The sequence below is a fragment of the Somniosus microcephalus genome, chromosome 1, assembly GCF_052327205.1.
Source record: "Somniosus microcephalus isolate GS21.2 chromosome 1, FLI_Smic_1.0, whole genome shotgun sequence".
Lineage (NCBI taxonomy): Eukaryota > Metazoa > Chordata > Chondrichthyes > Squaliformes > Somniosidae > Somniosus > Somniosus microcephalus.
The window spans coordinates 436,143,386-436,165,018 of NC_140987.1; the positions used below are offsets into that span (position 1 = coordinate 436,143,386).

The 21,633-nt window shown below is 48.3% G+C and overlaps 1 protein-coding gene across 4 annotated transcripts in view; it reads right to left on the reverse strand.

Annotated features, from left to right (window-relative positions):
• The window catches only part of ophn1 (oligophrenin 1), a 254,404-nt gene that overhangs the window by 50,545 nt on the left and 182,226 nt on the right, over positions 1 to 21,633 (reverse strand). For 3 of the 4 annotated variants that reach the window (XM_086000871.1, XM_086000862.1, XM_086000890.1), the window contains 2 exons: positions 11,212 to 11,568; positions 3,208 to 3,370 (listed from right to left, as the gene is read on the reverse strand). In XM_086000871.1, coding sequence (XP_085856997.1) covers positions 3,208 to 3,370; positions 11,212 to 11,568 — 520 coding nt within the window. The remainder of the gene's footprint in view (positions 1 to 3,207; positions 3,371 to 11,211; positions 11,569 to 21,633) is intronic. The other variant, XM_086000881.1, reaches the window with a different exon arrangement.

Here is a 21,633-nt window from a genome sequence, read left to right on the forward strand (position 1 = left end):
CCCTTAAAAGAAAAATGATAAAACCAGCCCAGGTTCCTCTTGCTCATTATCTAACGTGTGCATATGTGGATAGCAATTGTGGTTGGGGTGCAGCATTGCTGTCATATCTTCTTCTTCTTAGGCAGACCCTCGGAACCGAGAATGACTTGTTTCCACATTAAAAATGAGTTCGCAGGTGACTGATGAGTCCAATGCTGTCATATACTCTTTCGTCACATAGCTTGCCAGCTCATGCAGGCAAGGTACCAGTGAGATTCAACCCCAGCATGAATCATTGGTTTCAGAAGAGGGGAAAAGTGGGAAGGAGAGAGAAGAGGAGGAGCGATGGAATGAAGGGAGAAGAGAGAGGAGAGGGAGCTAGTAGAATGTGAGGGACTGGGTGATGTAGTGGGTTGGTGGGCACTGATCTTTCATCTTTGGCACCAGAGTTCCAGTCTAAACCAAACTTAATTGGTGAAAATCTTTCTTTGCAGGCTGTGAGGCACTACATGAAATGAGTTGGGGCAATCTCAATCCCGTTCCTAGTTTGGGAAATGGAAATGTCACACCTATGTGGTAAATGCTGCTTTTCTGAAGTTAAGACCGAGGCATGCGGTGGGAGCAGAATAAAGGCGGCCGAAACGGCTGCACTCTCACCTCAGTGGGAAGAACTAAAAACGCACTGGGAAAAATAGAAGAAATGGTTAAATAAGCCTTCATAGAGGCAGTGGCTCTGTTTTCGTGACATCTGGTGCTCATATAAAACCAGAACACCCGTTTGTTTGTGGCAGCCGTGAATAAATTAGTTCAGTGTTTGGTTTCTAGGCTTCATTAGTGCCATAAAAACTTTAAAATTTTGTGTTGATGAATTTTAATGACTAGATCAGGGAATCTCCTTGATCTGGATAATTAAACAGTAAATAAACCGTCACCTTTCATTGCATCATTTGATTCATTAAAGCAGAAGACTAGAGTGAAGATGGAACGATAAGGCTGAACCCTAAGGAGTGGGAAGACGTGGTTTCGCATTACCCTCTCACTTCACTTAAACTGAAGTCATGTCGAGCAGAATCTGCAGCAGTCTCGCTGCAGGGGCGATGGCAATGTTGGTCTGGGATGTTTCAGGTAACCTGGCATCTCCTAGCGGTCGGCAGAGGAATGGGGGCTGGCTGCTTGTCCTCTTAGAAACAGAGGTTCAAGTCCAGGGGGGACTTGAAATACTGGGAGCAATTTACATTAGAATCCCACCCCAGCCACCCCAAAAAAAGTCAATAAATGTAAATCAGCGCAACATCTGATCATCAACAACTTCAGAATGCTGTAAGCGAAACTGCTGCAGACTGAATGCCCGAGGTTACTTACACCAATGTAGCTCGAAGTATGGCCAGAGCGAGTTGTTGGAAGTTTTAAAGCTGTAACTGGTACAGATTCCGACTGTGCTATGCAATTGCCAATTCAATCTGTTTATAAAACTATGGCACTTGTCCAGCCCGTCCTGTGAGCACGTCTTTAACCGAACCTAAACTGAGGCACAGGAGCAATGCCTTTGCATTCAACTGCCTAACTTTAAAAAAAAAGTTGCATTTGAACTAATCCTGAGGTAGATCATAAAAAATAATTTGCTACGAACAGTAAAATAGCCAACTTTCACACAACGAACAGTGCAGTATGCTTCAGATGCCAAGTTCACACTGAGGGTTAAGAAGGTTTAATCCCAGTTTTTGTGCAAATCAGATTTAACTTCATACAGAAAACAATGAAAATTATTGGCAAACAGACTTGCACTCAAAGGAATGAGATCGTTAGCTACTTCAGTTCCTGTTTTTCTTTAATAAATACATTGAAGTCTTTCTGTGCCATACAACATATATTCTGGCCTGGAGGGGCGAGGGCTTAACCTGCTCCCAGGCTTCTGGGCTGTGAAGGCAGTGCAGCATGATCTGGGCTCGGATGGTATTCCTCTCCTTCGAAGCCCTTCCCTCAAAGCCCAGATAAGGAAATCCCCCATGCATGGGTGCAAGCGACCAGTTGGAAAAAAAAGTACCAAATCAGAAGTTTATCTATTTACGCCCTCACCACTGCCAGCTCACAGTGCCCAGAGGTGCTCAAAACAAAGTTTAGTTTCTCAAATAACAACAGAAAATGCTGGAAAAACTCAGCAGGCCAGGCAACATCCGTGGAGAGAGAAATAGAGTCAACGTTTCGGGTCGAAACCCTTCGTCAGGACTGGGTTCTCTCAACCTTGCTTTGTTTCCCTGATGTTTTTTTGTTCTTGTATTCTGGCGTTTCTCATTGAACTTGTTTCACAAAACGCCCCCGCACATTTGTAAAAAAAATGTAATAATTTAAACAATACCAGAGCAATAGGAATATAGAGGGGACTGCAGCGATTCAAGGCGGCGGCGGCTCACCACCACTTTCTCAAGGGCAAGTAGGGATGGGCCATAAATGCTGGCACTTGCCATCGACGTCCACATCCCAGGAACGAATATTAAAAAGACACCAATGTTCCCGTTGAGCTGCATGGCGGTCTGGAGGTCCCGTGCAGGCCGCTTGCCGGCTTCACAGTGGAAAAACCGCGCACGTGCGGAAAGGTGAATAGGCCTCGCAGCCCGTTAATGGGGCCGTGCGACCCCCCAAAAAAAATGAAAGGGAACATTGCCTACAACCTTCTGAGAGGGAACATTGGTTAATTGGAATTTGTTTAAAATCACAAGAGGCTTTTGTCAATAAAAAGGTCTTTAACAGCAGAATCAGAAATTGTTATAGCAATGATATAACATGGTGGGGGGGGGGGGGGGGGGGGGAAATGGAATTTAATTCCAAAAAAAGCAATCAATTATTCCAGAATGACACATTAACAGCTCCTTCAATAGCTCAGCTAGTTGATCTGGTGAGTAGCTGAGCCACACAGACCAGGTTCCATCCCCAGTCTCTACCCGATTAGTAGATCTCATCTAGAGGTCTAAGCAACCAGGTCCCTACAACTGGCCACAGCCAATAGGGAGGGGAACATCGGCCAAGGTTCCTGATTCTCGTTGCTATCGAGTGACCCCCTTCTGTCTGTGTGCGAGAGAGAGAGCGCGAGAGCTAACTGAGGGCAAACTGATGCCCATGGAGCTCTACTCTATTGCAAGCTGGTGCCTTCAGAAGATGATGCAGGACAACTGGAGAGGGAGGGGGAAAAGAGGAGACACAAAAAAGTACAATTCAAAATACGAAGCTTACACAGAAGACTGAGTATCTTCTGTGCTGGTAGCCTGCTCCACTTTCAGTGGTGGAGGGACTTTGTCTCGACAAGGAGGATCTGGTGGTCTCATGGGAGGACGCTGCAGGCCAGATGAGCTCTTCTCCTGGTGGGCTCGCTGTACGTTAACGTTACTATAATCACCTGAGAAACAAAAAGAAAAAAAAGAGTGTTATCTCATGCTGGCCAATCCTATCCTCCAATCACTGAGAAAGTACTGCTTCCACCATCAGAGGCCCTCGCTCGGGGCCCAGGAGGATAGTTTGAGCCTCAATTGGAAAAGCTTTCGCTGATCTGCTAAATCAGTTTCCTCAAATCTTGATGCAAAAGCAAACTACCTGGAATGCTGTAAATCTGAAATAAAAAACAGAAAATACTGGAAATAATCAGCAGGTCAGGCAGCATCTGTGGAGAGAGAAACAGAGTTAACGTTTCAGGTCTGTGACCCTTCGTCAGAACTAGAAAAAGTTAGAGATGTAACAGGTTTTAAGCAAGTACCGAGGCCTCCCCTCCCCCCTTTCCCTGTCTCAGTACTTGCTTAAACCTGGTTATATCTCTAACTTTTTCCAGTTCTGATGAAAGGTCATCGACCTGAAACGTTAACTCTGTTTCTCTCTCCACAGATGCTGCCTAATGGGCTGTGCTTTTCTGGTTTTTATTTCCTCAAATCTCAAGTTCCCCGCCCCCCCGCCCCACTCTGTAAAATAACAGTAATGCTTTTTTTAAAAATTGTATTGAAAATTCCATCTCAGCCCATTCACAGAAGTTATATTTTAGCTACTCATGAGAAGCCTGTGTGTATAGGGTGCTTAACACTGTCCCCTCCCACACACACAAGTTTTCATGGGAAGCAAATGTAAGAGCTACTGATGTTATTCAATCCCCCGCCCTACAACCAGCTGCCCTGCCCTTCTGAATGTGCTGACTATTGCTGCGGTGCAGCCCGACAGCAACCGGCAAGTCCTCTGCTACCTCAGCCAAATGACAAGCCTCCAAGTCCGATCTCCGTTGAGTGCTGACAGGCTACGTGACCATCCTGGGCACTGGTTCTCACTAGACTTCCATACATCTACTTTCTAACACAGGTCACCGGCTAATGTGTTTCCTCACGAGCCATGGGGCACTCGATTGCTCCCCTATCACTGTCCAATTGAGCTCAGTAAATTCAGCAGAGAACAGCCTAGACACACCTGATCTGTATGGTTTAGTAGTGCACTGAGCACTAAAGCGAGATATTATACACTCACTGATGCCCTCGGTCTTCCCTTGTTCTGTGTTTTAGGGTTTTTCAGAGGCAGCTTAGAGAAGCTATTTTGTAAAGGATCCCTCTCCAGTAACAATGAGAGCAGCTTCCGTGCCATCATAGTCATGGAATGACACAAGCAAAACATCTGATGCCATGTAGCCTCTGGCCAGCATCTTTAAAAACACAAAAACTGGGAACGACTTGAGAGAGAAATGCTCCTCAGGATTCGACGGAAAATTGGAGAGAAGATCAGTTTGTATTACCAGGGACTACATGGAGCTGGAGAGTTGTGGAGAAGTAACTCTATAAATGTACGAGTGATGTGACTGCCTGAATTTGGTAGAATAGAAACGGTGAAGATGTGCATCCCCCCCACCATCCCTGGTGTAACCAAGTGATCGACAGAAATGAGTCTTGAAGAGGCAGCCTGCGATCCGAGTGGTTGGAGGCTGGCAGGCGTGACATCCTGTTGCATCACTCCAATGACTAAGCAACAAATCAAATCTGCTCTACAGAATGTTCTCCCTCTTTTGCAGTCACGTCTCATTACTGGGATTGAATCGTTTACATCAGGCCCCGGCTTGTTTGAGGAGTTACTAGCAAACCTCTTGGGTCACGATTTAAGCACAAAAGGTTTTGCTCTTAATTTATTTTGTCTGTTCGGCTCTTGGATCTGAAATGGGAACTAGAAGTTTTAAACCGGCAGCAAATTTTTAAAATTAAATTTGCTCGAACCAAGTGTCCATCGCTAGGACCTTTCATTGTGCCAGTAGGGATTTACTGGGGTCACAGTTTATGAATTGAGTGGAGAGGCTGCTGTCAGACTTAATGGGATCAGTTATCTAGGATTATTAATAAACCAAAAGCAATAAATCTGTCTTATGAAGCATTGCACTGCTGGGTATGAACATGTAGCTCTTCCTTGAAGGTACAGGTAGACTATCCTTTATCCGAAAACCTCGGGACCAGCCGAGTTTCGGATAAAGGAGAATTTCGGATTTCGGAAGGTGGGTCGGCGGGGGTCCGCGGGGGGGGGGGGGGGTCGGTGGGGGGTCGTGCGCACGACTTACGCTGACGCTCAGCGTAAGTCAGTCGGGGTCGGCGGGGGTCGGGGCCGGCGGGGTACGCGGGGGGTGGGGGGGTCGGCGGTTGTCTGGGCTGGCGGGGTCCGCGGGGGGGTCGGCGGTTGTCGGGGCCGGCGGTTGTCGGGGCTGGCGGGGTCCGCGGGGGGGTCGGCGGCTGGCGGGGTCGGCGGTTGTCGGGGCTGGCGGGGGGGGTCGGCGGTTGTCGGGGCCGGCGGGGGGGGTCGGCGGTTGTCGGGGCCGGCGGGGTCCGCGGGGGGGTCGGCGGCTGGCGGGGTCAGCGGTTGTCGGGGTCCGCGGGGGGGGGGGGGGGGGTCGGCGGTTGTCGGGGCCGGCGGGGGGGTCGGCGGTTGTCGGGGCTGGCGGGGGGTCGTGCGCACGACTTACCCTTTATCCGAACTTCCGCAACCGGAACCCTCTAAAAACCGAAGGTTTTTTCGTTCAGCGTAAGTCGTACGCACGACTTACGCTGAACGAAAAAACCTTCGGTTTTTAGAGGGTTTCGGTTTTCGGAAGTCCGGATAAAGGGTAGTCTACCTGTACCATGTGCAATCTAGTTGAATTTTATACTAGAATAAAGGTTTTTTTTTTAGCTGTCTTAGATCACTGTTATCCAATAGAAATTGCTGACTCGCCACAGATGTGACTACAGTGATACGGTTTTACCCACATGCACTAAGAACACAAGAACATAAGAATTAGGAGCAGGAGTCGGCCATTCGGCCCCATTCAATAAGATCATGGCTGATCATCTACCTCAACTCCACCTTCCCGCATTATCCCATATCCCTTGATTCCCTTAGTGTCTAAAAATCAATCAATCTGTCTTGAATATACTCAACGACGGAGCATCCACAGCCCTCTGGGGTAGAGAATTCCAAAGATTCACCACCCTCTGAGTGAAGATATTTCTCCTCATCTCAGTCAAATCCTAGTAGAAAACGCCTTAAACACAATGGGGCAGTAATTCCTCCCCAAACGCGTGAGTACGGAAGGGGTACTCATGCGTCTGGCCGGAGGAAATGCTGGTTTTCAGCATGCACAGCGCATGCGCTGAAAACCGGCATTTCCTCTCCTCTAACCCAAGAGGTGAAGAGGCTAGCGCGTGCGCTGTAGGGGGCAGCGCGTGCATCTTGGATTTCCTCTGTTTTGGGGGAATTGCACATGTCTAAAGGCCTCCGGTCTTTACGCTTGTAAAAAGCACACGCAAGTATTTACTTTTACAGGTAAGTGGTGTTTTAGTGTAATTTAGAATTTTTTTTCCCCACAGGTTTATTATTTTAAAGAATCTACAATAAGGTAAGTTTAGTTTTAGACCCTTTTTATTAAATAAAATTTATTTTTTCACAAAAAAAATTGTTTAAATTTTTTTTAAAAACTTATTTATACTTAATTTAATGATTGGGATGTTTTTTAAATTTTTATTTAAAGTATAGAGTGTTTTGGGCCCCCGTAGTTTTCATGAGTTTGACAGTTCTTACTCTCAAACTCATGAATGAACCTTCCCCTCCCCTGATTGGTTATACAGTGCTCACCTGATCCCAGCCGGCACATCGCACTACCTACGCCGCTGGATCAGGTAAGCACTGCGCGCCAACATCTGAACCGGGCCTGTGACAGGAAATGCAAGCAGGCCCGGGCTTCAGATGTCAGCGCGCAGGGTGAGTGCAGATCGGGGGCTTGCACACGCGGCAAGCCCAATATAAGTAAATGTATTTCACTGGTATGTTTACTTAAACATCTACTACCACTCAGTGCATAACTTTGCAGTCTTTTTCTTTCAAAGTTTGGAACTCTGGATAGAATTTATCAGACACACTACATCTTGGTGCAGCTTCTAGGTTTAGGGCTAGCAGTTGTGAACGGTGCTATAACTTCATCAGAGTGATTACGGAGATTGTTGACTCGCAGAATGCACTAGACCCGTTCACCATTCACCACCCAGACCTGTCCCCCCGCTCTCCACCCAGACACCGTCCCCCCCCCAAATCCCCCCGCTCTCCACCCAGACACCGCCCCCCCTCGAATCCCCCCCCGCTCTCCACCCAGTCCCGCACTCCCCAATCCCCCCTGCTCTCCACCCAGTCCCGCACTCCCCCAATCCCCCCTGCTCTCCACCCAGTCCCGCACTCCCCCAATACCCCCCGCTCTCCACCCAGTCCCGCACTCCCCCAAATCCCCCCGCTCTCCACCCAGACACTGTCCCCCCCCCCGAATCCCCCCCGCTCTCCACCCAGTCCCGCACTCCCCCAATCCCCCCTGCTCTCCACCCAGTCCCGCACTCCCCCAATACCCCCCGCTCTCCACCCAGACACCGTCCCCCCCCGAATCCCCCCCGCTCTCCACCCAGTCCCGCACTCCCCCAATCCCCCCCGCTCTCCACCCAGTCCCGCACTCCCCCAATCCCCCCCGCTCTCCACCCAGTCCCGCACTCCCCCAATCCCCCCCGCTCTCCACCCAGTCCCGCACTCCCCCAATCCCCCCCGCTCTCCACCCAGTCCCGCACTCCCCCAATCTCCCCCGCTCTCCACCCAGTCCCGCACTCCCCCAATCCCCCCTGCTCTCCACCCAGTCCCGCACTCCCCCAATACCCCCCGCTCTCCACCCAGACACCGTCCCCCCCCGAATCCCCCCCGCTCTCCACCCAGTCCCGCACTCCCCCAATCCCCCCCGCTCTCCACCCAGTCCCGCACTCCCCCAATCCCCCCCGCTCTCCACCCAGTCCCGCACTCCCCCAATCCCCCCTGCTCTCCACCCAGTCCCGCACTCCCCCAATCCCCCCCGCTCGCCACCCAGTCCTGCACTCCCCCAATCCCCCCCGCTCTCCACCCAGTCCCGCACTCCCCCAATCGCCCCCGCTCTCCACCCAGTCCCGCACTCCCCCAATCCCCCCCGCTCGCCACCCAGTCCTGCACTCCCCCAATCCCCCCCGCTCTCCACCCAGTCCCGCACTCCCCCCACTGCTCTCCACCCAGACACCGTCCCCCCGCTCTCCACCCAGACACCGTCCCCCCGCTCTCCACCCAGACACCGTCCCCCCGCTCTCCACCCAGACACCGTCCCCCCCGCTCTCCACCCAGACACCGTCCCCCCCCGAATCCCCCCCGCTCTCCACCCAGTCCCGCACTCCCCAATCCCCCCCCGCTCTCCACCCAGTCCCGCACTCCCCAATCCCCCCTGCTCTCCACCCAGTCCCGCACTCCCCCAATCCCCCCCGCTCGCCAACCAGTCCCGCACTCCCCAATCCCCCCTGCTCTCCACCCAGTCCCGCACTCCCCCAATCCCCCCCGCTTTCCACCCAGTCCCGCACTCCCCAATCCCCCCTGCTCTCCACCCAGTCCCGCACTCCCCAATCCCCCCTGCTCTCCACCCAGTCCCGCACTCCCCAATCCCCCCCGCTTTCCACCCAGTCCCGCACTCCCCCAATCCCCCCCGCTCGCCACCCAGTCCCGCACTCCCCCAATCCCCCCCGCTCGCCACCCAGTCCCGCACTCCCCCAATCCCCCCCGCTCTCCACCCAGTCCCGCACTCCCCCAATCCCCCCCGCTCTCCACCCAGTCCCGCACTCCCCCAATCCCCCCCGCTCTCCACCCAGTCCCGCACTCCCCCAATCCCCCCCGCTCGCCAACCAGTCCCGCACTCCCCCAATCCCCCCCGCTCGCCAACCAGTCCCGCACTCCCCCAATCCCCCCCGCTCTCCACCCAGTCCCGCACTCCCCCAATCCCCCCCGCTCGCCAACCAGTCCCGCACTCCCCCAATCCCCCCCGCTCTCCACCCAGTCCCGCACTCCCCCCCCACTGCTCTCCACCCAGACACCGTCCCCCGCTCCCCACCCAGACACCATCCCCCCCAATCCCCACACCCGCTCTCCACCCAGACACCATACGCTCCCCACCCAGACACCGTCTCCCCGCTCCCCACCCAGACACCGTCTCCCCGCTCCCCACCCAGACACCGTCTCCCCCCAAGAATCCCCCTCTCCCCACCCAGACACCATCCTCCGCTCCCCACCCAGACACCAACTCCCCCGTCCCACACTCCCACCCCCTCCGCTCTCCACCCAGACACCATCCCCCGCTCCCCACCCAGACACCGTCCCCCCCCAAATCCCCACCCAGACACCGTACTCGTCCCCCCCCACTCCCCACCCAGACCCGTCTCCCCGCTCCCCACCCAGACACCATCCCCTGCTCCCTACCCAGACACTGTCCCCCCCAATCTCTACCCAATCCCACACTCCACCCCGCCCCCCCCCCCGCTCTCCACCCAGACACCGTCCCCCTGCTCTCCACCCAGTCCCGCCCCACCCAGTCCCACACTCCCTCCCCCTAGCATGCGGTTGGATCCTGCTTTCCCTTTGCGCTGATGTACCATGTTGGAGCTGCTCATTATTGGTTGAATTGCTTTCTTCTGTTTACCTCGAGCACTTATTCCAATTGGTCGAGCTGACCACAATGACAGCTCCCCTCTTCATACAATGTTTGAGTTACCACGTTGTTAAGTGTTTCCACCTGTGTTGAACACCATTTTAGCTGATAACCAATAAGCAGTAACCAAGGGAGTAAAGCACACAAAATATTTGAAGTATGCCTGCATACTCTGCGCGAATGTGAGTATTGAGATCATATGCCCAATGATGGTATCTATTACTCATATTTTTATACATGCAATTAGCCACATCTGGGTTCTCAATTTTCCACATGTGGCTAGTGGCCAACGTATTGGACAACATCGCCCTAGTTTTTTTTTTGTTTTTTTTTTAGATAAAAGTATGTAGTTACATGATTTCTGAACTTGTGCCATCTGTTTGATTGCTGGAATTAAGAGCAAAAGTGATTAACAAAAAAACAATCCATAGCGAGAGGGTTTGAGTACAGGAACAAGGATGTCTTGCTGCAGTTGTACAGGGCCTTGGTGAGACCACACCTTGAGTACCTTGTGTAGTTTTGGTCGCCTTATCTGAGGAAGGATGTTCTTGCCATGGAAGGAGTGCAGCGAAGATTCACCAGGCGGATACCTGGGATGACAGGAATGACGTACGAGGAGAGATTGGGTCGACTGGGCTTGTACTCGCTGGAGTTTAGAAGAATGAGAGGGGATCTCATCGAAACTTATAAAATTCTAACAGGACTAGACAGACTAATTGCTGGAAGGATGTTCCCAATGGTCGGGGAGTCCAGAACCAGGGGTCACAGTCTAAGGAGAAGGGGTAAGCCATTTAGGACAGAAATGAGGAGGAATTTCTTCACCCAGAAAGTGGTGAACCTGTGGAATTCTCTACCAAAGAAGGCAGTAGAGGCCAATTCATTAAATATATTCAAGAAGGAGTTGGATATATTTCTTAAGGCTAAAGGGATCAAGGGATATGGAGAGAAGGCAGGAACAGGGTACTGAATTTGGATGATCAGCCATGATCTCACTGAATGGCGGAGCAGGCTCGAGGGGCCGAATGGCCTACTCCTGCTCCTATCTTCTATGTTTCTATAGAAACAATTGATTTAGTGGAGACTCAATTCAATTTAAAATGGTGAAATGAATCAGGCAGAACTTTGGGAACAAAAGTACACTATCGACTGAGCATTCTAAATTGAGATTGCAATGTTAATATTCCATGCCCGTCCAGCAACTACTTAAAAATTATATCAAATGCATTTACCATCTTCAGTATAAACCATCTTGGAAGAAGTAGGCTTTGAGCGAAAGGATGATGCTCGAGAGACACTGGAGTTGGTCTGGTCAGACAACGGCGCCCCATTCACAGACTTTGGTGCAAGTTTCAGACCGCCGTCTTTCATTTTCGGTGTGAGCCTCCCCACATCCATCTCCGAGTAGGGCCGCCAGTTCTGGTTACCTGTAGCTTGCCGAAGAGGGGATTCGGTTTCTGCCACCCTTGGACTGCCCATGTTCGGTTTAGTCATTCGCTGCAGTGGTACAGGGCTTGGTGGGGGGCCCAGACCAGCCGTTTCCAGGTTATTAACACCACTGGCATTGTGGTTTGTGCTTCTTGCGTCATCTGCAAAAAACAAAAAGGTTGGGGTTTTTTTTTAAACAAAACTTTTAAAGATTTTTTTTTTCTTCAGAGGAACAAAGACAGTCAACAAAACAGATGCAAGAGGACGAAGCATTTACTACAAACCAAGTGAGCAGCAGCTCCTGACCAGCAGATGGCTGCCGCCCAATCCCTGCAATCATTTGCTGGTTCGCGTATATTTACAACCAGTTGCTATGGATATGTATCCACTCTCTCTTCCGCAGCCATGCCCAAAACATCTGCTAGAAGAGGAAGGATTTTATAGGATTGGATCGAAGAAAAATGTCTCATCTGGCATTCAGGGTAAAGCCCAATTACTCAACCACTGAGTTTTCCCCTAGAGAGAGATGGGAAATATATTCCGGCATGAGATAGGGTAACCGGGTCTTGTTCGCAAACTGTATTGGTAATATTCCATAAAAATGTTTGAAAGGATGCGACTGGTCCATAACCTCTGTATCCGGGTAGATTGCAGTAACATCTCCAGATGGAACCACATAGCCCAAATAAGCATCGTGCCATGTGGTAACAGGCTGGCACAGCATCTTCACCATGAAAGCCAGAAGCCACTAGGGTGCAGCAGTTGCAGTCCCAGTGATAGCAACAAATCTACTTAATAAATTTCCACCCCAGTAAAACTAGACTGTGGCCAGCTCCAGAAAACATGTAGGAGCCTGCCAACTCTTTCACATCCTCTTCATGTTGGGTGATGGGAGAGCATCAGTAGTGGAAACCATGCAGGAGTGCCACAAGCCTTAAGCTGACCTTTCTTTAAGTGATAGCAAAATACTGCGGATGCTGGAAATCCGAAATAACAACAGAAAACGCTGGAAAAACTCAGCAGGCCAGGGCAGCATCCCTGGAGAGAGAAAGAGAGTCAACGTTTCAGGTCGATGACCTTTCGTTAGAACTGGAAAAAAAAGCAGGAAAAGGGAATAGATTTTAAAGCAAGTTTAGGGGCTGGGAAAAGGGGGAGGGGATGAAAGAACAAAAAGGTCAGTGATAGGATAGAAAGCCGGAGAGATTATGAGACATTGAGAGACATTAAGAGATATTCAAGGCGAGAGGAGGTGGTAATGGGACAGGTTAGGGAACAAAGGATGGCTCCAGATGGGGTGTGAATTGTGCTGGCAGAATGAAGGACAGCTGCCATGTGGGAGGGAAGAAAAAAGGGGGCCAAACAAAAAATGTGGATAAAAAAATTATATATATATGTGATAGGGGCCGAGGTTATGATCTGAAATTGTTGAACTCGATATTGAGTCCAGAAGGCTGTAGAGTGCCTAATCGAAAGATGAGGTGCTGTTCCTCGAGCTTCCGTGGAACAATGCAAGAGGCCGAGGACGGTGAGGTCTGAGTGGGAGTGAAGCGGAGAATTAAAGTGACAGGCGACCGGGAGCTCAGGGTCCCCCTTACGGACTGAACGGAGGTGTTCCGCAATGCGGTCACCCAATCTGCGTTTGGTCTCCCCAATGTCTTTAAGTGATACCTTGTAGCCAATGTGTATAGACTTCCTACTATTGCTTTTCTCTGACTTCATTAATAGTTATTTAGGTCTGATCTTCCCCCCCCACCCCTGCTTCCCCCCCTTCCCCCAGAGTGTCCCATAAGTGATTGTTCTATTCTGTTTCATTGAATCCAGAGAAATCAATGTTTTGTCCACACATTAAATGAACGCAAGTCTTGCTGTGTTGTCAAAAGATCAAGTAACTTTGACTCTGGCCTCATGCGAGAATAAGCAACATATGTAGACGTTCATGTGGAAATCTGTGACACTTTCCAACAGGCAAGTACCCCAGTGTACCTAGAGAATCACAGTCCGTTGTTTACTCAAGTACCAAGTCGATTTAAAAAATTAAAAAAAATTGGGTCAGAAATTATTCTGTAATGTAGCATTTCCACAAGAGTCCGGCAGAACCGCTTTTGCAGTGATTCACATCATTGCATCCCTCGATTCTCAAAATAATTGAGAGGCATTTCCGTAAACCCTGGTTTAAACCTACGGGAGAAATATCAGGATTATCCCACAAGGCAAGTTGGGCGAGCGTCCAAAGGGTAAGCCCATCTTTCCAAATCCTAGTTCAAATCAGTGCATGATGTTGTAATGTATTCCGGACACTGACCTCGGTTCCAAAAAGACCGGTCTGTGTACATAACAGATCTCCATATAAATTAACACAAGTTGAGCGACAGGAAAACAAAAGGCCAATCCTCCCAGCTCATACAAGATTGCTGCGTGGATGAAGAAGGTGTGCATTGGCTAAAAGAGTTATGGAAAATACAGTACAGTGAAGTGCCTGAGGCACTTTTTGAAATGGACGTGGTACTTGAGTAAATAACTGACCGTGATACTCTACTCACTGTGTGCACAGGAGTAACTGCCCGATGGAAACAGTGGCAACCTTGCAGATTCACATTTAAAACTGGGAAACATGGGGGGCTTGGCAATATTCCTACACCAACCCTTCCCACTGGCTAGCCATAGCAGAGAAAATCCATTTGTGCATGGAATGGAGTTGAGCTGGCCTACAGTGTAAAAGACAGCTAGATAGGGAAAGCCAAACCTATTTTTTTTAAAAATATAATTATTATTGAGCAACATAGGTGAAATGCCAAGGCCCAGAGTGCCAGTCATCAGCAAGGTTGAAAATCATAGGAGACACAGGTCCAGAAATCAAGTTAGGTAGTGGTTACACAGCACCCATTTTGGGGTTTAAAATCTGCAAAGGGAGAGAAAGAGGAGTAATTCCAGAGTTTGGTCTCAACATAGTGAGAGTGCAGAGAGGGGGGCAATTATGTAGGAGCGCATATTTGAAGTAGGTGAAATAAGGGAGGAAAGTTTAGAAGAACAATGACCATGTGGCTCTCGGATGACATGCCTGCCTTGGACGTCAACCCTTTGCTGAAGCTTCGGTAATCATACCCGATTATCTCCAGAACACTCTTGTTGATTGACAAGCCAGTCTGGCTCACCTGGTGGACTAGATTGGTCACCTAGGGCTGGGAGTCTTCGCACGTAGCTCCAGATGTCCCTGCAAAGCCAAAGCCCCAACAGGTAAGGTGATCCTCATTGGATTAGCAGCAAAAAAGCTTACCAGTGATTCGTACTGGCATGCTACACCGTTTTAACTGGTTAAGCTCCAGCAGTATTCCTGTGTACATTTGGGTTCCCTAAGCCTTCTCTCTGCCAAACTACAGCTAAACTCTGCCCCCGCTGTAAGGATGCACCCCATTTACTCAAATGAAGTGTGCACACTATAATGGGCAACTAGAAATCCTAAAATGGTAGAGATTTCTCAACGGTTTGGTTTGGATTGGAGGCTCAAAATAGTAATGCATATATCTGCATATGTCAAACCACCTCCCCCACTCCCTCAAAACAAGGGTTGTGACCGAGATGCTGGGGATGGCCCGTGTACGCGATGCAAGGACTCCTGCAATTCTGTCAGTCAGGATCCTTGAAGGCAGTACGTAGAATGAGAAATGAGAACATGTGAAACAGATGCAACAAGCAGGAGTAAAAGATTCACCTTAAACACATTCTTAATTTGGCAGAGAGAGCATCATTCCGAGTCAGCGTGAATTATATGGGAATGATGGGATATAACTGGCCCGAAAGATTTCAGGTTGTTTAGTCATTTTGTACCTAAGAATTTCCAGTCCATTTAAAAGGAAAGCCCTCTCTGAATGAGCATAATTTAGGAGCACAATTCAACCCCAGGATACAGCACCATTCCTCTCCCAAATCAGACTACCCCACCTGCTATACGAGGAAAGGTTGAAAAAGCTCAAACCTTATAGCCAAGAGAGAAGACAATTAAGGGGATCCTATCGAAGTATATAAAATATTAAATGGCTTATTTAAAGTAAGTCCAGATTATTATTTTACAGTAAGTGCGGCATCAGCAGTGGCGGGAGGCGGAGCAGTGCGGCAGAGCGACTACAAGAGGCCCCAGAGGCTCAGGTAGGCCTCAGTGCGGCATCGGCGGGAGGCGGAGCAGCGCGACTACAAAAGGCCCCAGAGGCTCAGGTAGGCGTACCAATCTCCAATCTCAGGCAAGGAGAGAGGTAAAAAAGTATTCAAGGTGTGATGTCACCACAAAACAGGTAGGTGATTGGTTGGAGTATTTCTCTCATTTTAAAACTTTAAGTCTGTGGTTTATAGTTTTTAAGGTTGCTGTGGTGTACCAGGGACAGTTTGTAAACCAGGGCCCTTAAATATATCATTTAACTGCAGTGAAATTGGTGGGATTCATTTAATTTTAATTTAGTTAAAGGGTAAGTGCAAGTCATCAAAGGGTGCTGTGAGTTTGGGTAAGAGTGAGAGTTCTTTAATTGTTATTTCTCTTTAAATCATTCTTGGTAAGATTACTTTAAGCAGTTTAAGTAAAGGGGAAAAGTTAAATATTTGGGATTCTGTTGGTTTAAGAGTAAAACAAGGTTACACTGCAGTAGGAGTAAATTGGCACAGCAGGCAGTGGAAACCAGTTTTCTAACCAATCAGCAGGGGTGACTCATTTGGCTATAAACAAACAAACAGTATAAAAAGACCAGTCCTAGTGCGAGCAAGCACTGAGTGCGAGTCATCAAAGAGTGCTGTGAGTTAGGGCAAGTGGGGTGTTGGGTGCTCTTTTCAAACTTTAACTCTCTGGGTTGTAGTTAATAAGGCCTTTCTGGTGCAGAGTGACTGTTGGTAAACCATTTAACTGGTGTAACTAGAGGGATTGATTTAATTTAAATCCAATTAATTAAAGGGGATACTAGCATCCAAAATCGGGCAGAGGGTGTCCATAACTAACAATAAAAAATTTAATTAATTACATAGAATGGAGGTGATGTGTTACAGTTGCGAGATGTGGGAGCCGGTGAACCCCATTGAGGCTCACGGTGATTACGTCTGTGACAAGTGTCTGCTGCTACAGGAACTCCAGCTCCGTGTTGATGAGCTGGAGTCTGAGCTTCAGACACTGCGACACATCAGGGAGGGGGAGAAGTACCTAGACTCGGTGTATCAGGAGGTGGTCACACCTATGAAGTTAAGTAATTCAGATGTAGCCCATGGTCAGGGACAGGACGGTGTGACTACGAGTGAGGCAGGTACGGGGATCCAGGAGGTAGAGCTGGAGGAGCCGCAGCCCTTGCTCTTGACCAACAGGTTCGAGGTTCTTACTCCCTGTGGGGACAGGAGCAGGGACTGCAGGGAGGATGAGCAACCTGGCCACAGCACCGTGGAACGGGGGGCCATTCAAGAGGGGGGAGTAAATAGAAATGTTGTAGTGGTAGGGGATAGTATTATTAGGGGGATAGATAGAGTTCTCTGCAGCAGAGAGCGAAAGTCCCGAAGGCTGTGTTGCCTACCCGGTGCCAGGGTTAAGGACATCTCCTCTGGGCTGGAAAGAAACTTGCAGTGGGAGGGGGTGGATCCAGTTGTCATGGTCCATGTTGGTACAAACGACGTAGATAGGACAAGGAAGCCGGTTCTGTTAAAGGAGTATGAGCAGCTAGGGGTCAAATTAAAAAACAGAACCTCAAGGGTAATAATCTCTGGATTATTACCTGAGCCACGAGCGAATTTGGCTAGGACAAATAAAATTAGAGAGTTAAATGCGTGGCTCAAAGACTGGTGTGGGAGAAATGGGTTTTGCTTCCTGGGACATTGGCACCAGTACTGGGGCAGGAGGGAGCTGTTCCGTTGGGACGGGCTTCACTTGGCCAGTGCTGGGACTAGAGTCCTGGCGGATCATATAACTAGGGCTGTAGAGAGGGCTTTAAACTAACTAGTGGGGGGGAGGTTCCTAGAGAGCAAATAATAAAAATGACAACAGAGAAGGTCATAGACTTAGGTAGCAGTGGGGAAATTAAAAACCAGAGCGTGTCAGGAAGGGGCAGAAGGTATGGAGTAAAAGGTAAAGTAATAAAAAGGGCAAAAGCAGGAACCAAGTGTCACAAAACATATTTGAAAGTTCTCTATCTGAATGCACGTAGCACTCGTGACAAAATAGACGAGTTAATGGCACAAATAACTACATATGGGTATGATCTTGTGGCCATTACAGAAACATGGCTGCAGGGTGACAATGCCTGGGAATTAAACATACCAGGTTATTTAACGATCAGGAAGGACAGGCAGGAAGGGGAGGTGGGGTGGCTATGTTAATAAAGGAAGGAATCACTGTAATACAGAGAAATGATATTGGGTCAAAAGATCAGGATAATGAAACAGTTTGGGTGGAGGTAAGGAATAATAAGGGGAAAAAAACACTAGTGGGCGTAGTCTATAGGCCTCCGAACAGTTGCAACTCTGTTGGATGGAGTATCAATCAGGAAATAGTTGAGGCTTGTAATAAGGGAGCATCTATAATTATGGGGGATTTTAACTATCATATTAATTGGACAAATCAAATTGGGCAGGGCTGCCTTGAGGATGAGTTCATTGAGTGTATTAGGGATGGGTTTCTTGAGCAGTATGTAACTGAACCGACCAGGGGGCAAGCAACCTTAGATCTGGTCCTGTGTAACGAGACAGGATTAATTAAAAATGTCCTAGTAAAGGATCCCCTTGGAATGAGTGACCACAACATGGTTGAATTCCATATTCAATTAGAGGGTGAGAAGGTTGGATCTCAAACAAGCGTGCTAAGCTTGAATAAAGGAGACTATGAAGGTATGAGAGTGGAATTGAGTAGAGTGGATTGGGAAAATAGATTAAAGGGTAAGACGATATATGATCAGTGGTGTACATTTAAGGAGTTATTTTACAACTTCCAAAAAAAATATATTCCACTGAGAAGAAAAGGGTGTAAAAGAAAAGACAGCCATCCGTGGCTAAGTAAAGAAATTAAGGATAGTATTCGACTAAAAACAAGGGCATATAAGGTAGCCAAATCTAGTGGGAGGATAGAGGATTGGGAAAACTTTAAAAGACAGCAAAAAATAACAAAAAGATTGATTAAGAAAGGGAAGATAGATTATGAAAGTAAATTAGCAAAAAATATAAAAAGATAGTAAGAGTTTTTATAGTTATATAAAAAGAAAAAGGGTGGCTAAAGTAAATGTTGGTTCCTTAGAGGATTAGACCGGGAAATTAATGGTGGGAAATATGGAGATGGCAAAAACACAATGAATATTTTGTATCAGTCTTTACAGTAGAAGACACTAAGACTATCCCAACACTGGACAAACAGGGGGCTATAGGGGGGGAGGAGCTAAACACGATCAAAATCACTAAGGAAGTGGTACTCGGTAAAATAATGGGACTCAAGGCGGATAAATCACCTAGACCTGATGGCTTACATCCTAGGGTCTTGAGGGAAGTGGCGGTAGGGATTGTGGATGCATTGGTAATAATTTTCCAAAACTCCCTGGACTCAGCAAAGGTCCCGGCAGACTGGAAAACTGCTAATGTAACGCCCTTATTTAAAAAGGGCAGTAGACAGAAGGCTGGAAACTATAGACCGGTTAGCCTAACATCTGTGGTAGGTAAAATATTGGAGTCCATTATTAAGGAGACAGTAACAGGACATTTGGATAATCATAATTTAATAGGACAAAGTCAGCATGGTTTTATGAAGGGGAAGTCATGTTTGACAAATTTGCTGGAGTTCTTTGAGGAAGTAACATATAGGGTGGATAAAGGGGAACCAGTGGACGTAGTGTATTTAGACTTCCAAAAGGCATTTGACAAGGTGCCACACAAAAGATTATTGCTTAAGATAAAAAATCACGGGATTGGGGGTAATATTCTGGCATGGATAGAGGATTGGCTATCTAACAGAAGTAAGAAATCACACAACACCAGGTTATAGTCCAACAGCTTTATTTGAAATCACAAGCTTTCGGAGCACTGCTCCTTCTTCAGGTGAAGTGGAGAAATGCATATAAAGACACAGCTTATATAGTCAGAGAATCATGTCAGATGTTTACAGGTAACCTTTCCAACTGCTATTTATCGCACCTCGGCAGAGAGATAATCACAGCAGTCAAAGGTGTGAATGGTGTCCAAACAGGTCAGTCAGGGAAACATTACATCAAAGAACAATGAGGTGGGGTCACAAGGGGTCAAATATTGCAGATGCTGGGGTCTGTATGAAAAACAAAAAAAGACAAAAAACATTTTTTTTTTTTGGCTGGAAATCACAGCAGGTCCAGCCGCGTCTGTGTAGAGAGAATAAGCCAATGTCGACTCGAGTCTGGATGACCCTGCATCAGGTGGGGTTACATGTAGCGTGACATGAACCCAAGATCTCGGTTAAGGCCGTCCTCATGGGTGTGGAACTTGGCTATCAGTTTCTGCTCGACGATTTTGCGTTGTCGTGTGTCTCGAAGGCCACCTTGGAGAATGCTTACCCGAAGATCGGAGGCTGAATGTCCTTGACTGCTGAAGTGTTCCCCGACTGGGAGGGAACACTCCTGCCTGGTGATTGTTGCGCGGTGTCCGTTCATCCGTTGTCGCAGTGTCTGCATGGTCTCGCCGATGTACCATGCTCCGGGGCATCCTTTCCTGCAACGTATGAGGTAGACAACGTTGGCCGAGTCACATGAGTATGTACCATATACCTGGTGGGTGGTGTCCTCACGTGTGATGATGGTATCTGTGTTGATGATCTGGCATGTCTTGCAGAGGTTGCTGTGGCAGGGTTGTGTGGTGTCGTGGTCGCTGTTCTCCTGGAAGCTGGGTAATTTGCTGACTGACCTGTTTGGACACCATTCACACCTTTGACTGCTGTGATTATCTCTCTGCCGAGGTGCGATAAATGGCAGTTGGAAAGGTTACCTGTAAACATCTGACATGATTCTCTGACTATATAAGCTGTGTCTTTATACATTTCTCCACTTCACCTGAAGAAGGAGCAGCGCTCCGAAAGCTTGTGATTTCAAATAAAGCTGTTGGACTATAACCTGGTGTTGTGTGATTTCTTACATTTGTCCACCCCAGTCCAACTCCGGCATCTCCACACCATATCTAACAGAAGGCAGAGAGTTGGGATAAATGGTTCATTCTCAGACTGGCAATCAGTAACTAGTGGCGTTCCGCAGGGGTCAGTGCTGGGTCCCCAACTCTTCACAATCTATATTAACGATTTGGAGGAGGGGACCGAGTGTAACATATCAAAGTTTGCAGATGATACTAAGATGGGAGGGAAAGTAGTGAGTGAGGAGGACATAAAAAACCTGCAAGGGGACATAGACAGGCTAAGTAGGTGGGCAGAGATTTGGTAGATGGAATACAATACTGGAAAGTGTGAGGTTATGCACTTTGGCAGGAAAAATCGTAGAGCAAGTTATTATCTTAATGGCAAGAAACTGGAAAGTACTGAAGTACAAAGGGATCTGGGGGTCCTGGTGCACAAAACTCAAAAGGTTAGTATGCAGGTGCAGCAAGTGATTAAGAAGGCCAATGGAATGTTGGCTTTCATTGCTAGGGGGATAGAATATAAAAATAGGGAGGTATTGCTTCAGTTGTACAAGGTGTTGGTGAGGCCGCACCTGGAATACTGCATACAGTTTTGGTGTCCATACTTAAGAAAAGACATACTTGCTCTCGAGTCAGTACAAAGAAGGTTCACTCGGTTAATCCCGAGGATGAGGGGATGGACATATGAGGAGAGGTTGAGTAGATTGGGACTCTACTCACTGGAGTTCAGAAGAATGAGAGGCGATCTTATTGAAACATATAAGATTGTGAAGGGGTTGGATCAGGTGGATGCGGGGAGGGTGTTCCCGATGATGGGTGAAACTAGAACTAGGGGGCATAGTCTTAGAATAAGGGGCTGCTCTTTCAAAACTGAGATGAGGAGGAACTACTTCACTCAGAGGGTGGTAGGTCCATGGAATATGCTGCCCCAAAAAGCTGTAGAAGCTACATCATTACATAAATTTAAAACAGAAATAGACAGTTTCCTAGAAGTAAAGGGAATTAAGGGTTACGGGGAGCAGGCAGGAATTTGGACATGAGTCTAGGTTCGGATCGGACATGGCCCTGTGTGTAGCGGAGCGGGCCCAGGGGCCGTGTAGCCTGATCCTGCTCCTATTTCGTGTGTCTAATTC